We start from the raw sequence: 23973 nt of genomic DNA on the forward strand, positions 1-23973 counted from the left end.
CTGAGGACTGAGCGCAGCAGGGCGAAGAGCAGGACGGAGAGGGCGGCGCCGAGGGGTGGGGCCTGCGCTGCGGCTCCGCCGGAAGTGCCCCCCCCGGGTCCTCCGCGGCGGAGGACACGCGTGGCCGAGCGGACCGAGCGCCTCGCCGCCCCGTAGGTGAGCCTCCCGCGGGATGCAGCCTAGCCGCGGCCGCCGCCCGCGCCTCTGCTCCCCTCCTCCTCTCCTCTCAGCCACCTCCTCCTCCACCATCCGGTCTCCTTCCCGCTTCTCCGTCCCTTCCTCCTCGCCCTCTCTCTTTCTCTCCCGTCTCGGTCTCCGCTGTTCCCGCTCGGGCAAACCCTGCAAGTAGTCCCCCAGTTCCCGCGGCTCCAGGGTCGCCAGCCACAGGCAGCTGCAGCCGGCTTTCTGGGGTGCTCCTTGCCAGGGTGGACAACGGAACAACTTTTGCTCTTTCCTAGAAACATCGCTGCGGTTTTGACACTCTTTTCTACACTGTATTTTAAATTTTGTAATGATTAAAATTGCTTTTAAAATGTAAAACAAGGCTGGGAAACAATCCCGGCTTTGATGAGTCGTTTCAGCAATCTCAGAATGGTGAGGCTGGGAAGGTCAGTGTGGGAGAGCCGTTTCCAGGTTTCTCATTTCGAAGTGTGCTAACTTTTTTTCTTTTCCTTTTAATTCTTTTTAATTTTCAAGGTTTGAGACTTTCTTTGTCTGGTTAGGGTAGTCTCAGTCTTTCACATAGTGAGGCACGGGGTGAAATTCACACCAGCTTGATGAGCTGTTTAGCAGTGATGGAGTGGCAGAGCATGAGTGAATAGCCATTTGCTGGGGTCAGATTTGGCAGTTGTGGTTCTGAAGGTGAGGACTGGAGGCCTGGGAAACCACAGACGGTGCTGTTGGTGTCAGGCTTCTGCTATTCGAGTCAGAGGACGGTTATACCGAGGCCCCGCTACTGGCAGGAATCATTTTCCTTTGTAAATAGAAAACAGTAGTCAATATGAAGACTCTTGTCCAGGCAGACACTCCTCAAAGTGTTAGTGTTCTTAAGAAATGTAAAGAAAGTATGTTAGTTTTTAGGCCTGATTCTCCCTCTTAAGGAACGATTATTACATTTTGAAACATTTAAATGAATGAGTTTTGTACGAAAGAAAGAAAGAAAGAAAGAAAGAAAGAAAGAAAGAAAGAAAGAAAGAAAGAAAAGAAAGAAAGGTAGGTTGCTTGCAGAGAAGCAGGGGCGGCGGTATGATAAATAAGTCCGTTTGCTTTTTAATTACTGGTGACAAATCTGGTTATTGGTGGGGGATGGGAAGGGTCTGCATTTGTTTGCTTTTATGGGTAGGGGACAAAGGGCTGGAGTGATTTCTCTGTTTCCATAGCTACCTCCAGCAGGGAGAGCCTGCCAGTGTCCTGTGAAAGTATCTGACTAGTAAAGCCAGAACCAGGGAATAAGCCTCTGTGGGGCAGTTGGAGGGCGGGAAAGGGAGCAGCGTGCTGGAAGCCTGGGCCTGAAAGCAGCCTTGTCTGTGGAAGTCCTGAGGTGGTAGGGGATGGGAGGGAGGGAGGTTAGATGCCCTGGGCTTTCCCTCTATATCGTTTCCACTTTTAAAATTAAGGATTCCTTAAGACCTAAAAAAAAATTACATTCACAATGTTTTTTTTGCCCGGGAGTGTGTAAAGTGTGTGGCAGGTGTTAGAACATTGCCTCCCTCACCCCCCAGATTAGGGGACTCAAAGCCCCTGCAGCTGCTGGACAGCCAGTACAGCTGCATCAGGGAAGCCCAGGTTCAGTGAGAGGCCCTGGCCCAGAGTGCAATGGAGATCCTTAGAGAAAGATGCTGCCACGGAGGGGCCCCCTCACATGTGTGCACATCAGTATGCGAACATGCACAGTACACACACACACACACACACACACACACACACACACAGGCTTTAGCTTTAATCTTAGGGCATTGAACGCTTTAACAATTCCTAGACAGTTTCACGCCTAAAAACATTCTCAAAGGAGCCTAGGGACTTTTGCTTTCCAGGCTTCTGAAGTTATTGATGGAGTTAGGAGAGACTTAGCTTGAAGTTTTGGGGCGTTGTTTCCTGACTCCGCAGGGAGACATTCTCATGCTTTGTGAGGTCTTGCATGAATAGGACATAGCCTGCCTGAGCCTGAGTGCCTAACAAAAAGACTGTAGGCACTGACAGTATGTGCTGCAGCCTTCTGTTTCCCGTCCTTTTCGATCGTTTTCATTTCCAAAGTCTGGATCCCCCTGTAACTGTTTTGTTACTTCTACACAAATAACATGCTCATCAATGTACTAACTACCCTCACGACCCTCATGGCGTTTCCGAAGACTCCGTTTCTACATTAACTGCTGTTGCTGTTGATGTCACTGAAGGGACTATCTCTCAAATCTTTCTCTTAATTTGGCGCCCATTTCCTGTCAGGTCTGCTTTGATATAAGGTTTTGACTTTGTGTGTGGCTCGTGCTCAGAGCCTGTGCCTTGCTGGTCCTGCTTATGTGTTGCTTTTGTAAGTTTCATTTGTGCCTTTCGTGACAATCCGAAATGCTTGCTGTTTCTTAAAAGGTTTCCTGTAGCTAGTCTGTCCATGCACTTCACTGTGCAAGGGCCAAAGAGATAGATAGCTGGACCGGTAACACTGTCCAACCTCCCACCCTTTGGGGCACATCGGTGACTTTCTGACAGGGGGACCTACAGGGAAGTGGACTTTTGTCCCCACCTGTGTTTTATGGTCTTGTGGAACAGTTGGTGGGACGCAGTGGCATCTAGATGCGCCATGTGCCCTGTGTGCAAGTATAATGCTATGCACGTGAAATGCAAGGCTCCTGTGTAGCTGGATGAAAATGTTTTTCTTGCCTGGTGCAGTGCAGCATCTCCAACCCCAAGGAGACGGTTGGTTCTCTGCTTTAGAGTTATCCGGTTCTTTCATCTGATCCCCACGAGGCGGGAGGTAGCCCTTTCCCTCTCGCCGCCCCCTTTCCTTTAGTTCTGTGGCTAAACCTTTCCTTCAAGGCGAATGAATGTTTTCCTTGATATTCTCTTTAGATTTCACAACCACCTTAGGCAACAGACACTAAGTGTGTCTGTTAGGTGTTTTTTTTTTTTGTCCACAAACTAGGGTCATCTGGGAAGAGGAACCCTCAGTTGAGAAAATATCCCCATTAGGTTGGTAGGTATGCAAGTCTGTGGTCCATTTTCTTGATTAAAGATTGATGTGGAGGGGCATAGGAGAAGAAGAGGGTGGAATGGGGAGGGGAGGAGAGAAGGGGCTACAGCTGGGATACAAAGTGAATAAACTGTAATTAGTAAAAATAAAATAAATTAAAAAAAGGTTGATGTGGGAAGGCCCCGCCCACTGTGGGCAGCACCGCCCCTGGGCAGGTGGCCCTGTGTGGTGTAAGAAAGCAGGGGGAGCAAGCCAGGAAGCAGCGGTCCTTCCTGGAGTCTCCTTGAGTTCCTGCCTTGAGTTCTTGCCCTGACGTCCCTCACTGATGGACTTGAAGTCACATAAACGCTCTCCTCCGCGGCTCGCACTTGGTTGTGTATCACAGCAGGAGGAAGCAAACTAGGAAACTAGAGCCACCCTTCCTGTTTGGCTGGAGGTTCGGTTAAGCAGACTAAGAGGGCAAGATCCTCTTTGTGTCTTCTGGGGTGCAGACCTGTCTCAGATTCCTTGTTCTTTGGGTGGCGGTGTCTAGCGAAGGCAGCCTTGGTGTGAACGGGACCAGCTTTCCTACTTCTTGAGGCACACGTCACCCCACAGTGACTGTACTAAACTGTGAAGTGCTGTGAAACCAGCAGTTAAGACTTGCTAAGGTTGCAGTCTAATCTCTTTCTTACCTTGTATTTGTTCTCACTGTTTTGCTTTTGTATTGAAAGCGTGTTCCCTGCGGGAAAATGGAATTAGAATAGTGTGTGTGTGTGTGGGGGGGGGTGTTCTACATCATGTAATGTCTGTGTCCTTGCTTTTATGCGGTTCCCCTGTACAGTATAGGAAATTATATTCATGGACTGCGTGTTTTAAGTCTGTCCCTCCCCCGGCCCCCTAACAAAGCCAGAAACACACTCTATTGGCTGCTCTGTAACTTTTTTACTCTATATTTTGGAGACTGCCCCCCACCCCCCAGAGCTGAGCCTAGGATCTTGCACTTGCTGGACAAGTGTTCTTCCTCTGAGCTAGATCCCCAACCCTGAATTATTTTGTTGTATTTCTTTTTTTAGGTTAACACTGATTTACTCTTGCTAGTGATTCTCTGACTCACTATCAGGCTCAGCTGGGTAATTCTTCTCCACAGAATCCTGGCTGGGGCTGTAGTCCCAGAAGAACTCAATTTGGAAGGCTGAGACTTGAAGGTGACTCATTGTTATCAGTTTTTAAAATGGTTGCCTTGCTGATTTCTTGAAGGGACAGGATTTTATTACCCTAGTCAAATAACTGATTTGTTTGGTTTTTCTTCTCTTTCTCCTGTCACACGAGACAGCAGGCACCTTCCTCCTTACCCCCAACACACACACCCTTTCGCCTCGCTTCTGCTAGGTCCTGGAGAGACAGGGCTGCCTCATCACTATAGACAGGGAGATTGGCTCTATGTCAAGAGACACCGCCAGGGGTCACTGGAACCATACTGGAACCATGCTGGAAGGGGCTGTATGTTGACTGCTGACAACACTGACCTTGAATGTTGACGGAGTTGCCACCTGGAGCCACTACACCCATGCCAGACCAGCCAGCCCCTTTGAGACCAAGGAGAACTACCCCAACCCATCAGACAACATGGAAGGCATCAAAGGACCCCAAGAACCCACTCAAGCTCAAACTCACTGGATCATGAGGCTGCTAATTGTATGTGCTCTGCTTCCCTTAGTAACTGCTTCTGCTCCTGCAAATCCACACCAGCTCTTCAACCTCACCTGGGAAATAATAGCTACAGCCACTGGGGAAATTATTAATTTGTAGCCCCCACAAATACCTGGTGACCCCAACTAGAATTTGATCTCTGTGACCTGGCGCATGCATCAGGCACCTGGGACCATGACAACCCTGAAGAAGGAGATGGCTGCAAATACCCTGCGTACCAGGCTGCTCTCCGGAACCGTCATTTCTATGTATGTCCTGGCCACAATAAGACCAAATCATGGAGAGATAAATGCGGGGGACCTGAACAATACTTCTGTGCCAGCTGGGGATGCGAGAGCACAGGACATGTTTGGTCGGAGGCTAATCGAAAAGTCCTAATCACAGTGCACACGGGAGGCAACTATGGATCCTATACCAGTAGTAACGTCTTCCCAGGGTCAGGCATGGTATGGATAAAGGGAAAGAATAAGGGAACAGATGGCCCATGTCATAAGCCTCCAGCTGTAGGAGGAACACCCAGAGGCAGATGTAATCAAGTATCCATCACCTTTACTGAATCTGGGAAACAAGCCACTTGGGAATCAGAGAGAAGATGGGGGTTAAGGATTCATAGACCAGGCCCCACCTATGACTCAGGGTTACTTTTCACCCTCTGATTTATTGTAAATAATATCAAAGGCTCAAATCAACAGACAATAGGCGCCAATCCAGTTTTGAGGCCCCAAACCCAATGCTCTGAACGCCCTCCTACCCCCATAGCGAGCCCCAGGGTCTCCACCAGCTCAATGAGTGTGTTTGACAACTCCAGGGCTATAACAGGTAACTATATCCACAATGCTGGCAGGCCCTTACTTTGACCGTGAGCTGATCTGGACCCTAATGCAGCAAACCTATCAGAGGGGGAACAAGAGACCAAAGAATTAAGAATTAGGTTTTTGGGTTACTGGATTAAAGTTTAAAAGCACAAGCCTGAACAAAGACCAGGCACCTTCAGACATGTCTGACCAGCTGCAGGGAGGAACCAGCCTTGCTACATTCCTTTCAGACCACTAGAGATACTGTTGCCAGGAAACCTGGCCCAGATGGCCCCCAACTCCTTAGAAAAGTCAGGTAGCCTTGTTCCTGGAAATATCATAGAATGAGCTAATAGCCACCCCCCACCCCCCCAGCAACAGCCAATCAGCACAGGACAGGACATTCTGACTGCAACCCAAGACCAGTGTTCCTGCCCTCCTCCCTGCCCACAAGAGAGAACAAAGAAAGCCAAAACTATTTATGGACTTGGCGCCTTCCCATAGCCAATCATTTTAAAATGCAACATCCCCTTTTATGTTTCAACCAATAGAATTTTGCCAGGCTGAAATTCCTCTGCTTTGAGCTCACTGGGAGGGACTAGGACCTATAAATCACCCTCAATCCTGAGCTCAGGGGCTCTCCGTTGGAAACCAGTGCCTTAGGGTCTGTGAGAGTCCCAGCTCAAGCTGCAAATAAAGATTCTTGTGTGTTTTGCAATGGATTGGACTCCTGGTGGTCTTTTAGGACTCTCATGAATAGGGCACAGCACAGGCTCCTTGGAGGACAACACAGGCTCACAGGCTGTTTGCATAAGCTATTCATAGGTACCCCACCATCTTTAGAAGCATGTTTTCACCTGGGTTACTGGCATGAAGAGCAAGTGTGTCAGTTAAGTCAGTGCTGTGTTTTCTTATGGACACAGGGTGGAGCGGTTTTGTGAAAGAGTCTTGCCTGTGTAGCCCGGGCTAGTCTAGAATTCACAGTCCTGGCTCTTCTTCCCGAGAGCTGGGAAGGCATGCCCCACTATGACCAGTTACATAGTGGGGTTTGTTTGTTTGTTTGTTTGTTTTGGCTTTTAACATTTCACTCTATAGAAACCATAAACATCCAGGTTTGTGGGAAGCATGGCGTCTACAGTTGGATTAGAAGGTGAGAGGGAGATATAGCCTCTGTACTTTCTGGTGAGTTTATAGAGGAAGTTAACCAGGCTTTGTGGACTTGGCCTTACGTCTCCATTAAAGGAAGTTTGTGACTAAGTTTAAGATTGTTAATGTTTAAACCTGTCCTCAATGGTCCTATTCAGAGGCCTTGACCTAACTGTTCACTTCCATCTTACAGCTGGAAGGCACTTACAGAAGATGGCTGTATTGGTAAAACCGTGTTTACAGAGAATGCCAGCTGTGGTCTGTGGGCCAGGGTTTGGAGAAAGCTTGAGATAGCGTTTGTTTTTAAACTCAAAAGCACTGTGACAGGCTCAGCCCTGGAAGCCCTGGGTGCTAGGCAGGGTGTGCTCCACATAGTGGCTTTTGAGCTAGCTGCTCTCCAGCTTGCTGTCTGGGCGTAGGTGGGGTCAATCCTGTGGGGAGGGCAGAGGTGTGGCCCAGCACTGTTTGCAGAAGTTGTGTTGTTCCTGCTTTGGTGATTTTGTGTGCTAGGCAGGTTTCTGTTCGTGTGATAAAGGCCACGGCCAAGAGCAGCATGGTGAGGAAAGGTTTTATTTGACTTACAGGTTATAGTTCATCATAGAAGGAAGCCAGGCAGGACCTGAAGCAGAGGCCATCTTGGAATGCTGCTTACTGGCTTGCTTTCCATGACTTGCTCAGTTTGCTTCTTTTTTTTTTTTTTTTTGGCTGGTCATAGCACTTCATTGAGGGGCGGAGCTCTGATATCTGCACAGCTACAACCTGAGGACAGGTGAGGTGGATGAGTGGAGGGGTGTGCCCACAGCCTTTTGCACTTCTGGTTCCAGGCTTTTGTTTCCCTTGGGCACCTTCTCTACCCCTACTCTAGATTCCTGGATCCCTGTTGACCAGTTGTGAGGTTTGGAAAGAGCCCAGAAACTGGCAGCTTTCAAAAGGGAGAAAGGTACTGTGGGACAAGGCAGCAAGGCCCACGGGATGCCAGGCAACCCCATGCAGAAGGGCCTCACTGCAGCTCATGGAAGGCCTGCTTCTCTGCCAGCTTCACTTTGTATTTGCGCTTGAACTTGGCTCATTGCCGGGTCTCAATCATTTCTCTTCTGGAAGCTCTTGAACCTGTCTCGGAGTATGTTACCTTCTGGCTTCAGCGTCCTGAGTGAGCCAGACAGCTCAGAGCTGAGCTGCACATCGGTGTCAGGGTCCTGGTACTTGAGCGGCCCCGGCCTGCGAGGCTTGTCAGCCTCTGCCTGTCTCCACACGCGCGGTTGCTCCCTCTGCCGTGCCAGCTCTGCCAGCCTCTGGGCCACCTGGGCCTTGATCCCACAAAGCTTGAAGGGTTCCTAGTGTTGGAGCCTGGCTGCCATTGCACCGCAGCTTTTGGACAGCCTTCTCCCACCGCTGGCACTGCTCCATCATCTTCTCCATATTTTCAGGATCAGCAGCACCAGTGGGTGAGGGCTTGGCAGCAGCCCCATCATCAGCCTCCGGCTGCTCGCCCTTGCCATCAGACTCCTCCAGTAGGCAACTCGCACACCTCCCAAAATGCAGACTCCTGGGTGGCAGCTTGCTCTGTGGTGGGCAGGGCCAGTTGTCACTTCAGCTTTTTTACCTCTTTCTCATCCTGCAGCTCTACCTCATGGGCCTCTTGAAGCAGGGCCTGGTGATCTTCAAAAGTTGGGTTGTAGGAGTCTCCTGCAAGAATCACCTCCACTGCAGGCACCTGGAAGGGCTTGACATGGAGGCGTGGTGGCTGCCTCACACCTTTCTTCTTGGTTTGCTCAAGAAAAAAAGTGCATCCTGACCAACCAAAGGCTTGTCCAGAGGGTTGTTTGCGTTCCAGAGGTCACAGAAGGGCCGCTCATTGATGTCCTGTGGCCTGAGTTTGGCCTTTGGAGCAGGAAGATTGAGGAGTCAGGCCTGTGCCTTGTGTACCTCCCTGGGCAGCTCCCAAATCTTTCTCCAGAGCTTCTTGGCCTTGGGGACCTGCTGTATGAAGATGTGTTTGGGAGCAGGAATCTTAGAATGATTCTCAAGGACAAGGTCAACCCATAGGGGTTTCTGGAGACACTGTGACTTATTCCTTTTTTTTTTAATACAACCCAGAACCACCTACCCAAAGGTGATACAGCCCACAGTGAGCTGGATCCTCCCACATCAATCATTAATCAGGAAGATGTACCACAGGACAATCTCAAAGAGGCTTTTCTCTCAGTTGGTTCCTCTTCCAAGATGACCAGAGCTTGTTTAGAGCTGACAAAAAACTGACTGGCAAGCTTGGCAGTCAGTTCTCACCTGGTTGCTCATTTGGCTAGATGATTAAAAATTCTGTGCAAAAGGAGATAAATGTTTCTCTTTCTCTCTCTCTCTCTCTCTCTTTCCAGTTTTTTTTTTTTTTTTTTTTTTTTCGAGACAAGGTTTCTCTGTGTAGCTCTGGCTGTCCTGGAACTTGCTCTATAGACCAGGCTGGCCTTGAACTCACAATGCTCTGCCTGCCTCTGCCTCAAGTACTAGGATTAAAGGTGTGACCACCACCTGACTTACAAAATAAAAATTTTAAGAAGTGTGAGTGCTATTGATTGCCATCCATTGCCATACACACTCTCTCTGTCTCTGTCTCTCTTTGACCTGCCTGGATGTGCTTTATTACACCTTTAATACCAGCATTTGGGAGACAGAGGCAGGTAGATCTCTGTGTTCTCGGCCAGCCTGGCCTACAGAGTGAGTTCCAGGACAGCCAGGGCTACACAGAGAAACCCTGTCCAAACAACAAGAACAGACAAAATAAACAAAAACAACAAGAAAAGCCACCTCTAAGTAAAGGTCTCTATTCTTACCTCAAACTTGTTGCTGAGACCCTAACCCAGGCCCTGTGTGTTGAGCTACGTCTTCAGGCTCCTTTTGTTTTCGTTCGGCAGGTTCTCGGTCCTGGTTCTAAGATGATGGGATTGGGGAATGGGCGTCGCAGCATGAAGTCTTCGCCCCTTATCCTGGCTGCCCTAGTGGCCTGCGTCATTGTGCTTGGCTTCAACTACTGGCTTGCGAGCTCCAGAAGCGTGGAACTTCAGGTACCTTGTTCGTTTAGAGGGGAAGGACGTCACTGAATGTGTAAAGTAGCTGGGGGACAGTGCTGTGGTTACCCTGTTTATTGTCAGCCAATATCTTGGGTTCAGGCAGCCCACAATAATGGTATTTTAGATCTCTATACCAACCCCGGTTGGTCCCTCCCCTCACCCCAGTATTGCATAATCTTGAGTTGCAGTTTATACGTCACTCTGCTTTCCCGTTGAGCGTTTGGGAAGGACGGGAAGGTTGGCCAGCAGAGGTAACCTAGATGCTGCCCATTCCTGCCCTTCAGTCCACTGCAGAAAGCAAGGGTCATGTGGGTGGTGAATTTAGATTCCCCACATATCATGGCCAGTTATGAATGAGGCCAGGCTGTCCTGGTTGGATTTTGTTGTTTTTGTTTTGTTTTGTTTTGTTTTTTGGGGACGTGACACAAGAGTTTTCTGTGAAGACAGACCACAGTTGAGAAAATACTTCCATAATACTGGCCTGTAGGCAAGCCTGTGGGGCGTTTCTTAGTGAGTGGTACGAGTGAGCCTTCCCAACGTGGGGCGGTGCGGATGTTGACAGGAGAGAGCATACCACCCTTAGGCAGATAGAGCTCACGTGTACGGAAAGAAGGCAGGCTGAGCAAGCCACAAGGAGCAAGTGTGTAAGCATTCTTCCATGGTCTCTGCTTCAGTTCCCGTCTCCAGGTTCCTGCCTTGCTTGAGTCCCTGCCTTAGCTTCCCTCAAAGATGGGTTGTCTGTCATGAGGTTGTGCCAACCACATCAACCCTTTCCTCCCCAGGTTGCTTTTGGTCATGGTGCGTATCATAGCAATAGAAATCCTAACTGAGATGTGTAGTAAACAATGACGAAGTCGCTCCTTGACTCAGGTGGGCTCTTCTGAGGCCTCCTGCTCCCTAGGTCATGATTGTTGTCTTTGCCCTGCCCGATGTGGCCCCCACAGAGAATATGCTCACTCATCCCCCTAAAACCCCCCCATGTCTAGGTCATTGGCTGCCTCTGGCACGTGTCTGATTCAAGTACTTTAGCAAGTCCCCCTCTCCTGTTGTCCTCTGGGTAGCCTTCCACCCACCACCCCTTCCCCTTGTTCTGTTCTTTGCTGGGCTGTAAGCCTTGGTCCTGGGATGCCTTTGTTGAGGGAGCTGGTGGCAGCATCTTGGCCGGTGGCATGGGTCCTCAGGGCTCTGGTTTCCTCGTAGACACGGATTGTAGAGCTGGAAGGCCGGGTCCGCAGGGCAGCCGCAGAGAGAGGAGCTGTAGAGCTGAAGAAGAACGAGTTCCAGGGCGAGCTGGAGAAGCAGCGTAAGCAACTCGACAGGATCCAGTCTAGCCACAGCTTCCAGCTGGAGAACGTCAACAGGTTACACCAGGACGAGAAGGCAAGGCCCGCTCCTTCCCCACCGCCCTTCTGAGCGACACCCCTACCTGTGTGGGTTCTGGTGTCAGTTTTTACAGTTGTATGGAGATGTGAGCATGCTGGTGCAGCTGAAATGCTTGCCGTGTTAGTGGGGAAGCGAGCCGAGCAGGGCGGGATGAACTCTTCCCTCTGTTGGCATTTACCTACTCTCTTTTCTGCCACAGACAGCTATTGTTGTGTCTGCAGATACCTCACACACAGATTAGAAGCAGCCTTTACACCAGGGAGAACAGTAAACACACAGGGCAAAAATTAGTCTCCATCAGTCTAGAAAACAAAAGACAGATGCCCTCAAAGACTTTGGAATGGAAGGTAGAAATACAGAATTGGAAGAAGAGAAAACAGAAGGCTGTGAAGGAAAAGATTAACGGACATGAAATACGAAGTTTACTTTTAGGCAAATAAACATCACACAAAGGAAAGGCATTGCTCTCTGATTCCATCAGCAGAGAGGATTCGGCACGTGGACTCTAAGTCTAAAATCCACACTATGTACTGGTTGAAAGAAATGCCTCTTACTCACTGAGATGCAGAAGCCCGTTGGCTTTTTCTGAGAGCTATATCAGGGCTATCTGTGGTGGGGGAAGTCATTAGTGTCCTCCAGTCCAAAGAATGCCAAAGCCGTAGCCACTGACTGTTCTGCCGGTTTGCTCCACAGAGCACTCCCTCCCTGGCCATGGCTGCTTTGTTGGAAGGAGGCTTGTGCAAGGGCTTTGTTCCCAGGTCTTACGTCTTACATGCCTGAGAGAAGCAGCTTCATGGAGGGCACCAGTCTCAAGGGATTCTGATTGTGGAGTCCTCCAGTGCTCCCCTGGTGATGCTGAAGGTGGGACAGCTGCTCAGTCAAGGTGGCAGGACCAGATGGTGCCTCCCTTTTAGTCCATCGAAGCCCACCCCACGCCTGTGTTGTGGTGCTCCACACTCGGCATGGTCTTCCCCCTTAGTCTATGTGGAAATATCCCATGCCCCCATTTACACTCTTACCTGTCCCCTAGGCATCCCTCATTCTAACCGAGTCAAAGATCGAGATTCCATGCCTCCTCACGCTGAGGGTCCTTCCTGCTTCTCTCCTCACAGAAGCAAGGTTGAACCATGCCCTCTCACCTGCTAGGAAGCTCCCTGCCCCACTTTTTAAAAACATTTTTAAGTTTTGGAACAGGGTCTCAATAAGTAGCCCAGGCTGGCCTTGAACTCAGTGTTTCTGCCTCAGCACCCTGGGTGTCAGTGCTGATGTTTCAGGCATGGGAGCTGGGGCTCAGAGAAAGTCCATGGCTGTCACCCAGGGTGAGATCTGGGCCCCGGGTGGCCCCCAGAGAAAAGATTTTCCTCAGTTTTCAGCCACCCTCTGCCTTCTGGGTAGACAGTGTCCCTTCACTGGCCCACATGAAGGTGGGGTTGCCGAGGAGCCATTGTGGCCTCCGCAGGGCACTGACATGACTGGATGGTGGGCATGTGCGGGTGGCCTTTTTACCACAGACACTTATAGCACACCCCTTGCTGGCTCCTTGCTCTGGAGACTGTGGTGTGCCCGCTAGCTCTGTTGACAAGAATGCAGTTCTTCGTTCGGAGGTGACCAGGTCAGGCATCTAGTCCAGTTCCTTGGTCTCCTGTGGGTCTTGCTAAGGAGCAATGCCCAGCTGTGGAGTGTTCTTAAAGGTGGTTAGTTGTCTGTCTGTCCTCCACAGCACAGTAGCCACTAGCCATGTGAGGCTGTTGAATGCTTGAATGGTGCCTAAGGGGACCAGTGGGTGGAATTTAATTTTAACTAATTGGCATGAACTTGTCATGTACAGTCAGTGGCTGCCATGTTGGCTGGCGGAAGTCTGGGTGGTTGGTAAGGAAGCTGGCATGGGCTAAAGTTCTGGGACTCGTGTTCCATGCACAAGTAGACCCCCGGGTGGTCACAGAAAGCACTTGCTTCCCTTCCTTTCTCTGTGGGGGACACACGTGTGGCTGGGTACTGCAAATCTAAAAATTTGATGTCTGAAATGTGCCACATTCTGATACTTTTTAAGCACCTGACTCAAACAGTTGTGGATTTGGGGGCCCTTTGGATGCCTTATTTTCGGATGAGGTATGCTGAATGAGTAAAGCTTGTGTAGATGTGCTAAAATCTGAAAAGCTTTGATCCTGAAATACTAATGGTCCCAAGTATTTGCCCAGCGGGAGTGGGTAATGGAAGGCGAGACCCCGTTGGCCAGCACCTGCCTCCCCCTCCCCCAGAGTCTCACAGCTTGCCGCTTGCGGTTCAGCTGCTGGGTTATCCATCAGTCCATCAGGTTCCCATTGTATGGTCTGAGCTCAGCCAGAGAGCTCACGGGGGAGACACTTAAAGCAGCACATATATTTGTTGTCCCAGACTCCCTGGGCACCAGGGCCCAAAGACTATATAATTTTTAAAGGATTGCCCACACATCCCTGTGTCCCCCCCATTTTGTCTGGTTTCTCAAGTCAGTGTGATGCAGCTGACCCAGGGCCTGCAGTTTGAGAGCAAGCGTTTTGTGGCATCACAGCTAAAAAGCAGACAGTGAGGCTCTGTCTTCTCAGCATTTTGACTTTTCCTAGCTGAATGGTTTTTGGTTTTTTTGGTTAGTTGGTTGGCTTTTGGTTTTTAAGACAAGGTTTCACTATGTAGCTCTAAGTTGGCCTGGAACTAGCTTTGTAGACCAGGCTGTCCTCTAACTCAGAGATATCCCTGCCTCTCTCCCTTGAGTACTGGGATCAGAGGTGTGAGCCGCCATTGCTGAGCTCTAAGTGAATGATTTCAAAGTAAAAGGCAGAGGCAGGGGCAGGTGGATCTCTGAGTTCCAGGCCAGCCTTGTCTACAGAGAGAGTTCCAGGACAGCCAGGACTACACAGAGAAACCCTGACTCAGTAGTAGTCAGCATGATAAGGGATATGATTCCTTTAAACGAGTTGACAAAAATGTTGAACTAAACTATTTTTTAAAGATTTACTTATTTTATGTGTATGAGTGTTTGTTTTACCTGCATGTAAGTGCTACAGGGATGTGCCTGGCATTCACAGAGGCCAAAAGAGGGCACTAGATCCCTTAGAGATGAGATTACAAATGGTTGTGAGCTGCCACATGTCTGCTGGAAACTGAACTCAGGTCCTCTGCAAGAGCAGCTACTGCTCTGCTCTTGTTTTGTTTTTGTTTTGAGACAGGGTTTCTCTGCGTAGCCCTGGCTGTCCTGAACTCGCTTTGTAGACCAGGCTGGCCTCAAACTCACATAGATCCATCTGCCTCTGCTTCCCCAACTGCTGGGATTATCGGCGTTTGCTCTTAATTGATGAGGCATCTCTCAAGCTCCGAACTAAACTCCTTTGGAATTGGTGGAAGCTATGTCAACTTGGAACTGTACTTTCCACCATCATGCCTTTCACCCAGATATCTGCCTTGCCCAGAACCTGAATAAGGTTCAGTCTTGGGGTCTTTAGCACTGAAACTAGCTTGCTCACGAGCCCTTCATATGGACCAGGATGCTGAGCAAATGTGAGCTACCACTTCAGAAGCTCAGCATAAGCTCACACCGTGGGTTCCATCCAGTTGTTACACGTTCATGTATCCCATGCCACCTGAGAACTCAGTGCCCTACTGCCTCAGCTCCCTAAATGGTGGGCTTACAGGCTGTTACTCCTTCTGGGCAAGAATGAGACCACTACCATAATTTTTGAGCCAAATTTGAACCAAGCATTATTAAATACTGACCAGGACAATGGATGCTGGCCAGGTCCATCCCTGGGATTCCCAGAGAATGGCTGCAAATCACAGTATTCCGGTGCTTAGAAAGGCAGAACTCACGAGGCTAAGTATTTCCTGACTTCATACAGCCAGGGGTGAGCATACATCCTCACATACCTTCTGCCTACGAGTGATCAAGCATGTCCTGTGCAGTTGGAGCAACCAATGTTGTTTACAGAAGTAGAAACACGTTATTATTTAAATGAACAACAGCTCCTAACATTCCAGGAAGTTGTCTGTCCTTCAGCAAGTGGGGCTTACAGGTTAGAAGCATTTTTGTTTTATATTTTCTTAAGCACGGCAATTTAAACTTAAAACATACCTTTAGCCCTCATGAAGTATGCACACAGCACCATGCCTGGAAACCATACACTATTTAATGGTTATAGTAAACTATAAAATTGGATTTTCTGTTTCTCCTCAGTCTTTTCTTTGTCTCCTGTGTCTAAAGCTGATGTTGTGAGCTGGAATGGCTAGCCTTCTATCTTCTAGTGCTGAACTTTCACATACCCAAAAGCAATGCATTTTTATGTTATTTTTTCAGATATTTTCTCAGGTCCCCTATCACTCTGCTTGTAGTCCGTTTTCCTTTGAGGTCCTTGATGGGTTCATACCTAGTTCATTCCTTAAAATGGCCACACCCTCCTGAACTGTTGTTTGTCCAGGCACTCCTCACTAAAGTGACCTTTCTTCTTTCCAGGCTCTCTCTGTTGACAGGTGGCTGCAGTGAGCTGTCCTGCCCTGCTTCCGGGGCTCTTGGGGTTTTTAATGCTTTGTGGTGTTTTCCCAAGTACAGTCTGGGTCCATTATGGAGCTGTGACAGGAATTTAATACATTGTTGTCCATACTTAGAAAATGAAAAATAATTAAGTGTTATTATATGTGTTAAACTTGTTTTGTGAAACCATTGTTTCACCTTATGAAAAAAAATGGGTGTATGTGTAAATGTTTGTGCCAACTCCCAAGGTAAATCAAACCTGGAAGATTTGAGAAGAAATCCATAACCTGACTTGCTGGATTATATAGGAAACAGATTTTTCTAGGCTTTATTTTGTGCTGTTCATGAGAGCGTCTTGGCTGCATGTATGTATGTGTGCCACTTGCATGCCTGCTGTTGATAGAGGTCGAAGAGGGCGTCAGATCTCCCAGAACTGGAGTTCAGATGGTTGTGAGCCACCGCGTGGGTGCTGGGGATAGAACTCCAGGTCTTGTGGGAGAGCAGGGAGTGCTCCTGATTGTGGGGCCTGTCCTCCAGCCCTAAGGAACCTGTTTTGATGTGGCTCCCAAAGTGACCTTCTCTACATCACATCAGTCAGCTCATAGTTTCTGTCAGTGATATTTCGCTGTTTCCTCACTGCTCTGCACTGAGTCGTTGTATGTGTGACCATTTCGGATTGCTCATGATGTCAGCGGGCACCTAATAGAAGCCCGAGTGTTTGATTCCTGAGTGAATGGAGCCCGTGGCCTCGTGTTCTAGATAATTTTTATTCAGTTTTGAAGGAAGACCAGCTTCTGTCAAATATTTGGACAATAATAATTTTTCAATGCAGAAGTCTTTCCCCAAATGAGATGTGTAGCTAATGCGGAAGTCAGCACGCGGAGCAGCGTAAGGCAGAGAGTTTTAGAAGGGATTGTGAAGATAGGACAGATCCTAGCTGGCTGCTTGAGTAGATTGTTGAGAGATAATGGTGTAGATAATGGCTGGTGTCATTGACAGCCTCTCTAGTCATTCCTCCCACGACTGATCTTTCCTCCATTGCTGCCACTCACATAGAAAGTTAGGTGGCCATGTACCAAGAGCAAATTTGGAAATAAGATCCCTTGGCCAGGATATTAACCAGCCAGTCAGGTTCCCCATCTCGAGGACTTGAGGCAAATCCCAGGTACTGTGTGACCTTTTAATAATACTGGTTGAGTATCCCTCCTCTAAATGCTCAACACTAGATGTGTTTCTGGTTAGGGGTGTTTAAAGTCCATATATATATGTACATTTACGTAAACTTTCCTGGTTGAACACCCCTAAACTGAAAATCTTAAAGCCTCAAAAACTCAGAATCTATTGAACATCAGAGTTTTGTCATTAATTAATTAATTAATACTATTATAGGCTGGGGAGATGGCTCGGCGCTTAAGAGCACTGGCCAGAGGACTTGGGTTCAATTCCCAGCACCCACATGGCAGCTCACAACTCTCTGTAACTCCAGTTCCAGAGGATCTGATGCCCTCACACCGATACATATAAAGATAGATAGATAGATGATAAACAGACAGACGGACGGACGGACGGAGTTTTGTATTTAGCATTATGGCACATGCCTGTCTATTACCCCAGCAACTGAGGATTACTTGAGCCCATGAGTTTGAAGCCAGTCTGGCAGACCCCAACTCAGAACATTTCTTTAAGGTTTTAGAGTTTTGCGCTTTGGACTGGAGCTGCTTAGCATGTGAGTTCAGGTTAGACTGGAGTCCTCCTGTCTGCCCCGCCTTGGAGCCGAGGTTATAGGGGTATGTGGGAGCTGGGCTTGTCATGGGGCTGCTGGGACCTGGATTCTGGTCCTTGTGATTGCACAGCTGGTCTTTTCAACTACTAACTTCTCCAGCCCTGTGTTTTTGAGGCAGTCTGACCTGAAACTTAATATGTGACCCAGGCTGGTCTCAGATTCACAGCAATTCTCCTGCCTCAGATTCCCAAGTACTAAGATTGCAGGCATAAGCACATCATTCCTAGCTCAGTATTTTCCTTTAATAGCTGTATATATATATATATATATATATATATATATATATATATATATGACAAATTTGTCTTCATTTGTTTTTTATTCATTAATTTACTTATTTTTAGTTTTGGGGTGTGGTCTTCAAATTAGCCTCTGGAGTTTGAGGTTTGTAGGCCTGAGCCTACACCCTGCTTCAAACCTGTTTCTAAAGATGTAAGAGGCAGCAGAGATTGTGGTTTTAACTTTTGACAGAAGCCTGTAAATACCCACTTCTGAGGCTCTGTATTGCCTCCCCAGGTTGGCTGAGTTCATCCTAATATGTTTGTCAGAAGGCTGGTGATCTACTGGTTCTTGGGTCAAGGGCAGAGATCCTGGTCTGGACTATTGTAGACCTTCCTGCCAATTTGTTCGTGTTTGCTTGCCAAACCTTAGTCAGAAATAGCTTTAGTCAGTGTCAGGGTCTGTGGCATACCTTGCCAGGCTGGTTCCTGGCAGCTGCGTGTCGGCCTTGACATTTCTACTTTTTGTGTTCTCCTTACCTGTTGATTAGCCTGCTTGGCACAAAGAGAATTCTTTGTGATGGAAATGCTGGGAAAGAAAGGATAGGACAAAAGATGTGAGCAAGATGGAAAGGAAGCCACAGAGCATTGCTTTGTGTGGGGAGAGGGTGTGTGTGTGTGGATGTGGGGCAGCTCACAGACACACAGCTGCAGGTGGAGCCCTGAGTTCGACTCCAGCTGCATAATAACAAACAGTGGGGAGGTGGCACAAGGGCCGGCTTCGGGCAGGGAGTCCTCAATTTCATCTCCCCAGGGTGCACTGAGGTGCTGTTGGCCTCCTGGCATCTCCCTGAGTGTGGCACTACCCCAGGGGTAACTGAACACATGTCTACTTGCCCTAGATAGGGAACCAGCAACAACCCAAAACACGCACACCACTGTGGTGAACCAGTAAGTTTTACTGGGGTGACTTACAGGAGCGGGAAGTGATTCAGACAGATTTGCCCCCTTGGTGGGGACCACTCACCCATGTGAGCATGGAAAGTGGAATTGAGCTTCCCAGCCTTTCTGTGCAAGAAGGAAGGCTGGATAAAATGTTTGTGGAGCACACACTGAAGTGTCCCCAGTGACACAGCCCCATGAGGCAGGGCAGAAGGTGCCCTACTCCATGAGGTGGCTGTTGAAATACGTGAGGTAAAGAGAGCCATCACGTTGAAACTAGGTGGCAGTAGAGCCCATTCTGCAAGGGAGAATTGACATAGGATTGTAGGCTGGAAAGAGGTTAGTGGCTGAGCTGAGGCAGAATGAAAGCAGGTTAGCGTAATCCATTGCAAATATGTTACACTCTCACGCCTGGGAAAGTCTCACACCTGAGAGACGACATACCTCACATGAGGTATGTCAGATGACTTTCAGTCTTACCAGGCTGGAAATTCTCAATTTGCAGACTTGATTTAGAGTCGCAGACAATTTTTGTAATTAAACTCAAGTGAGCGACACCCCACAAACTAACATGATGTGCTGCGCCTCAGCTCAGTTCTCCTCTCCCCTGAGGAGATAGAGCTTTGCTCTGTGGTGGACATACTAGGCTCAGGAGAGCACTTAGGAGCTGGCTTGATTGAAAACCTGGATACAGTTTTAATGACGTCGTGGAAGGTGTCCACACAGAAGGCGGTATCTTGCAGTATGAAGTTGGGTGTGATGGTTAGTGGCTGAACAAACAAGACAGGCGTGTCATTCTTGTCAGGTTTCAGACCTGAGACAAGCAGCTGAGGTGCCAATTTAACCAAAGCCGACCTGGCCTCCAGGTTTTCCCAGGGTCCCCCAGTCCCTACCTGTTACAGGGTGTGCATGGCTGGCATGCTCAGCCCTCTACCGTGAACGGTCCAGCGAAGGGGCAGGGCTTCCTCTCCCTCTGCATGGCGACTTCCCTGATTGCCTTCTGTGAGATCAGAGAACCGGCCTGAGAGCTGCCCCGCAATAAACCTGCCCATATATACTTTAATTTGGCTTGAATTGGCTCATTTCGTTGGCAGAATACCCATCAGTTCTCTTTGTGCTGGGCTGTGCCTTTGTCCATCTTCTGTTGCAGGAAGAATATGCCTGAGACTGGGTATGTGGGTGTATATCTTTTAATCCCAGCACTCAGGTGAGGCAGGTGGATCTCTGTGAGTTCGAGGCCAGCCTGGTCTTCACATCGAGTACCAGGCTAGCCCGAGTGACACAGAGACTCATCTCAAAAACAGACAGACAGAGAAACAAAGCAGGAACATAGCTGAGACAGGACACTTTATAATAAAGAGCATGGAGGGAGGCTTCACTCTGTCTTCTGAGGGCTCTCATTTGCTGAAGGCTCTAAGGCTCCCTGAGGTTCACAGGTTCAGTCAACAGCAGAAAGAAGGAAACCCTACAACCGCCCTCATCCTTGGATTCGATTTCACAATCACTGCAGAGATCTCCTATTTCCCTGTGTAAAAAGGCGTGCTGTGGAGGTTGGATTTTGTTCTCTCTGCACCCAAGACTGCTCCTGCGAGTTGTGATCAGCTGGCATCACCTTATCTGCACTTCTTTTATTGTTGGTTCTCCTGTGTTTGAACCAAACCTATGCCCTGGGGCATGCTGGTCACTTGGGTGTCTGTCTTAATTAGGGTTCAAATGCTGTGAAGAGACACCATGACCACTGAAACTCTTATAAAGGAGAATATTTAACTGAGGCTGGCTTATAGTTTCGGAGGTTTAGTCCCTTATCATCATGGCGGGAGGCATGGCAGCCATGCAGGCAGACCTAGTGCTAGAGGAGGAGCTGAGAGTTCCACGGCCATGTCAGCCTGGCAACAGAAGTGAAAGTGACCTGAGCTTCTGAGAGCTCAGAGCCACCCCCCTGGTGACACACTTCCTCCAATGAGGCCACATCTTCTCTTAGTGCCACTTCCTATGGCCAAGCATTCAAACTGGCCTTGCCTGTTCAAAGGAGCCAGGGTCTCACTGCAACCCACCGCCAGCCCTCATAATACTTTCTAACACCACCAGGTAAGTACAGAAAGAAAATAACCAGCCAGCCCCTCTTTGGTGTTCATCTTCTCTTTGGTTTTGGCATGTTGAGATCTGCAGTTACTCAGGGTTATGAAGCAGTGGTAGATTGAGTGCCTTTCTCACACCGTAGCAGGGTGCCTGTTGAAGTCAGCTGAGGGGAAGATGTGCTTCTTTGACTCACAGTTACGGCTCAGTCCATCATGGAGGCTGTCATGTGATCAGATGAGCACTTGTTCCCCGTCAGTCCAGGCCTTGCCACCTCAGTTTACCCCATCTGGAAACTCCTTCAAGGGTTTGCCTCTTAGGTGATTTCAGATTCTCCATACTCCACAGTCAGTATTAGCTATCACAAGCCGTGGCCCTGTAAACTTGTCGTGAAACTCTGACCTCCAGGTGGGGCAGGCTCACTGCCATCTTAAACCCACAGCTTCTTAACACAGGGCCTCTAGAGCCAGGAGGAAAGGGCCCACCAGCTGCTCGAAGGCAGCTCTTGAGGCCCCTTCCCGGAGGCTGTGTAAGTGGCTAACAGTGGAGGGTGGGGGTCCTTTTCTGTGGTGATCTGCCTTAAGTCATCCATGATCCTGCACAGAACCCTCTTCCCTGCCTCCACACATAACCCGGTTAAACTCAGTGGCTTTCTACTCCAGACTTGGGTGGAAACTAATTAGTCCGCTGTTGGTATCCTATCTGGAATGAATGGTTTTGTGCACATGTTCACAGGGAGAGTTCACCAGGGTGTCCGTAATGAGCTCAGGTGTACACCCACTTCTGGCCCCAAATGCCTGTGCACATCATCCATCTTGCAGACGAGTGCACAGGAAAGAAAGGACACGGGCAAGATTGCCTTTTGGGAACAATGCAGTGTCGCTGCCACACGGGCTCCTTGCAAGGCTTCTGTGGTCATCTGTGTCCTGGTCATAAAGTCCCTTGCGGCTGAAAACCTAGGGTCACAAGCCTCCAGCCCACAGATGCAAGTTCCTAGATGGCCAAAACAAGTTACGGAGAGTTGGAGATTGTTGGCAGCAGCGTGCCCTCCTTCACAGGCAGAGATGAGATTCTGTCTTAGCTGCTTCCTTGCTCTTGCGGTGGATGGAACTGCTGTACTAAAAACAGCAGGCTCCACCCTGGGCGATGCCTGGAGTGGTGCCCAGCAAGAGAGAGCAGAGAGGAGCTGGGTTTGCACACAGAGTGGTACGCACTGCTTCAGGGCTCAGCCCACATTTCCTGGCAGCAAAGACCCCAGGGCAAGGGCGGAAGACACTGTGTTGGCTTCAGTACACTTTCTAATGAGGTATCAGTGGCTGCTCTGGAGTTCTCTGTGCCTGGCTTGTTTGGGTTCTCTTTGTCCCAAGTTACCCATACAGGCATGAAGTGGGCCAAGACCCTGGGAGGCATTAGTGGTAGCGGATCCTCTGCCCTTTCCTCTGGAGGGGACATAGGTGGACCAGGAAAGCCAAGGCAGGTGCCCTGAAATAAATGGCCAGAGGGCATCCCAAGGGAAACATCAAGAGGGTACTAGGGCAGGTGTCTAAAGAGGCCTGCTAAAGGACAGGGGAGGCCCATGGCCTGTGAAACACCTGAGCCAGCCATCTGAGCAGCCGGCTTTTAGGCTTCTCTTGTCCTAAATGTAGGAAGCTCTGACTTTCCCTTTCTCGTCCCCATCTTCCTCAGCTGCCCAGCTCTCCTGTCAGGGAACAGACATTGTGATCCTCAGAAAACTCCCCGCCATGATTACAATGGACTAACCCTCTGAACTGTAAGCCAGCCCTAATTAGTCTTCTTTATAAGAGTTGCCACGGTCATGGTGTCTCTTCACAGCAATAGAACCCCAACACAAGGGGCCTCAGAAGTACTTTGGCAAGTGAGACTGTGAAATGGAACACACTTGCTCTGCCATGCTTGAGGGTGATCCCATGGCCTCACATGCCCAGCCAAAATCTGTCCTGAAAAGTCTTGACCTTACTCATAATTTAAGAAAACAAAATTTATCTTAGCACCTTGCAGTTAACGTTTTAAACTTTTATTCTGTACTGATTTAATCTTTGTGTGTGTGTTTGTTTGTTTTTGAGACAGGGACTCACTATGTAGCCCTGGCTGCCCTGGAACTCTTTGTAGACCAGGCTGGTCTTAAACTCACAGAGCTCTGCCTGCTTCTGCCTCCAGTGCTGGGATTAAAATCATGCACGACAGCACTTTACTTTCACATTTAATTTTCATAAATGTGGCAGGTGTGTGTGAGCGAGTGTGAGAATTGTGGGAGAAATGTAAACAGGCAAGCACGGACAGGCTGGACTCACTGACTCACCTCAGGCTTCCGCTCTGGCAGCTCACTGTCTGTACACACAGTGGTGTGGGCTGCTTTCACTTCACCCGAGAAGGGCTGAGCTCTAACAGCAGTCCCTAAGACTTACGGAGCAGAAAATTCCAGTTGCCGGAGCGCTCTAGCACATCCCTCAAGGGTTTGTGGGGGCCGGTGTCACAGCGAACCCCCAGCCCTGCTGACTGTAAGAGGCAAGCATGTGCGGCTTCTGTAGGTCAGAAACCTACGAGAAGCTGCTGGCTTACGTACTTGCTGTGTGCATATCACATCATCACTCCATCTCCAGCAGAGGCTGCTGTGAAGAGCACACCATGCCGGGCCAGCAGCAGCGTCACAGTCTCGTGCGTTGGGACTCTTGATTGTAGCAGGAGGCCACATCCAGCTTTGGCCTGTTCGATCTACTTTGTCAAGTCCATGCCAGGCTGTGGGCACCCAGGGAAATCACCAGAGGCTGCTGAGATGGCAGCACCGGCCTTAAGGGACAGGTGACAGCAATGTCGCTCTATAGGCACAGCTCCCACTGCCACACTGAAAACCCAGCAGCTCCTTCCTGTAAACTATTCAGCCAACGCTCACCTTTCTGTGCATTTGCTTAATCACAGAATGTTGTCGGAACGGACCAGCTGTCCCACCGCAGTGTTCCTGTTTCTACAGAAATGTGCACTCAGTGACCCTGTTTGGCTTTAGGGGGCTGTGGTGGAGGTGGAGTGTTTGGGGTGAGTGTGAACTCAGCAGGATGTGGTCACTGAGAGTGTCTGTCTACACTCCGCTGTCCAACCTCCTGCTCTTTTTCGCTTAGGCTCTGTGCTGTCCCTGGCCACAAGCATCTGTTGAGCAGTTAAAATGTGTGAGTGGGA

At 49.2% G+C, this 23973-nt stretch overlaps 1 protein-coding gene and 1 pseudogene across 4 annotated transcripts in view; one reads left to right on the top strand and one right to left on the bottom strand.

The window, feature by feature from the left end:
* Positions 1–23973, top strand: part of Golm1 (golgi membrane protein 1) — a 41493-nt gene continuing 17520 nt past the window's right edge. The window contains exons 1-3 of one of the 4 annotated variants that reach the window (XM_021647788.2): positions 1–156; positions 9726–9875; positions 11082–11261. In XM_021647788.2, the coding sequence (XP_021503463.1) occupies positions 9747–9875; positions 11082–11261 (309 nt within the window). In that variant the 5' untranslated portion in view covers positions 1–156; positions 9726–9746. Of the gene's footprint in view, positions 157–7566; positions 7586–9725; positions 9876–11081; positions 11262–23973 lie in introns of those variants that run through there. The other 3 variants (XM_021647786.2, XM_021647787.2, XM_060380554.1) reach the window with 3 other exon arrangements.
* On the bottom strand, positions 7380–9114 carry LOC110554887 (ribosome biogenesis protein NOP53-like; annotated as a pseudogene).

The sequence above is a fragment of the Meriones unguiculatus genome, chromosome 3 (genome assembly GCF_030254825.1).
Source record: "Meriones unguiculatus strain TT.TT164.6M chromosome 3, Bangor_MerUng_6.1, whole genome shotgun sequence".
In the NCBI taxonomy this organism is placed as follows: domain Eukaryota; kingdom Metazoa; phylum Chordata; class Mammalia; order Rodentia; family Muridae; genus Meriones; species Meriones unguiculatus.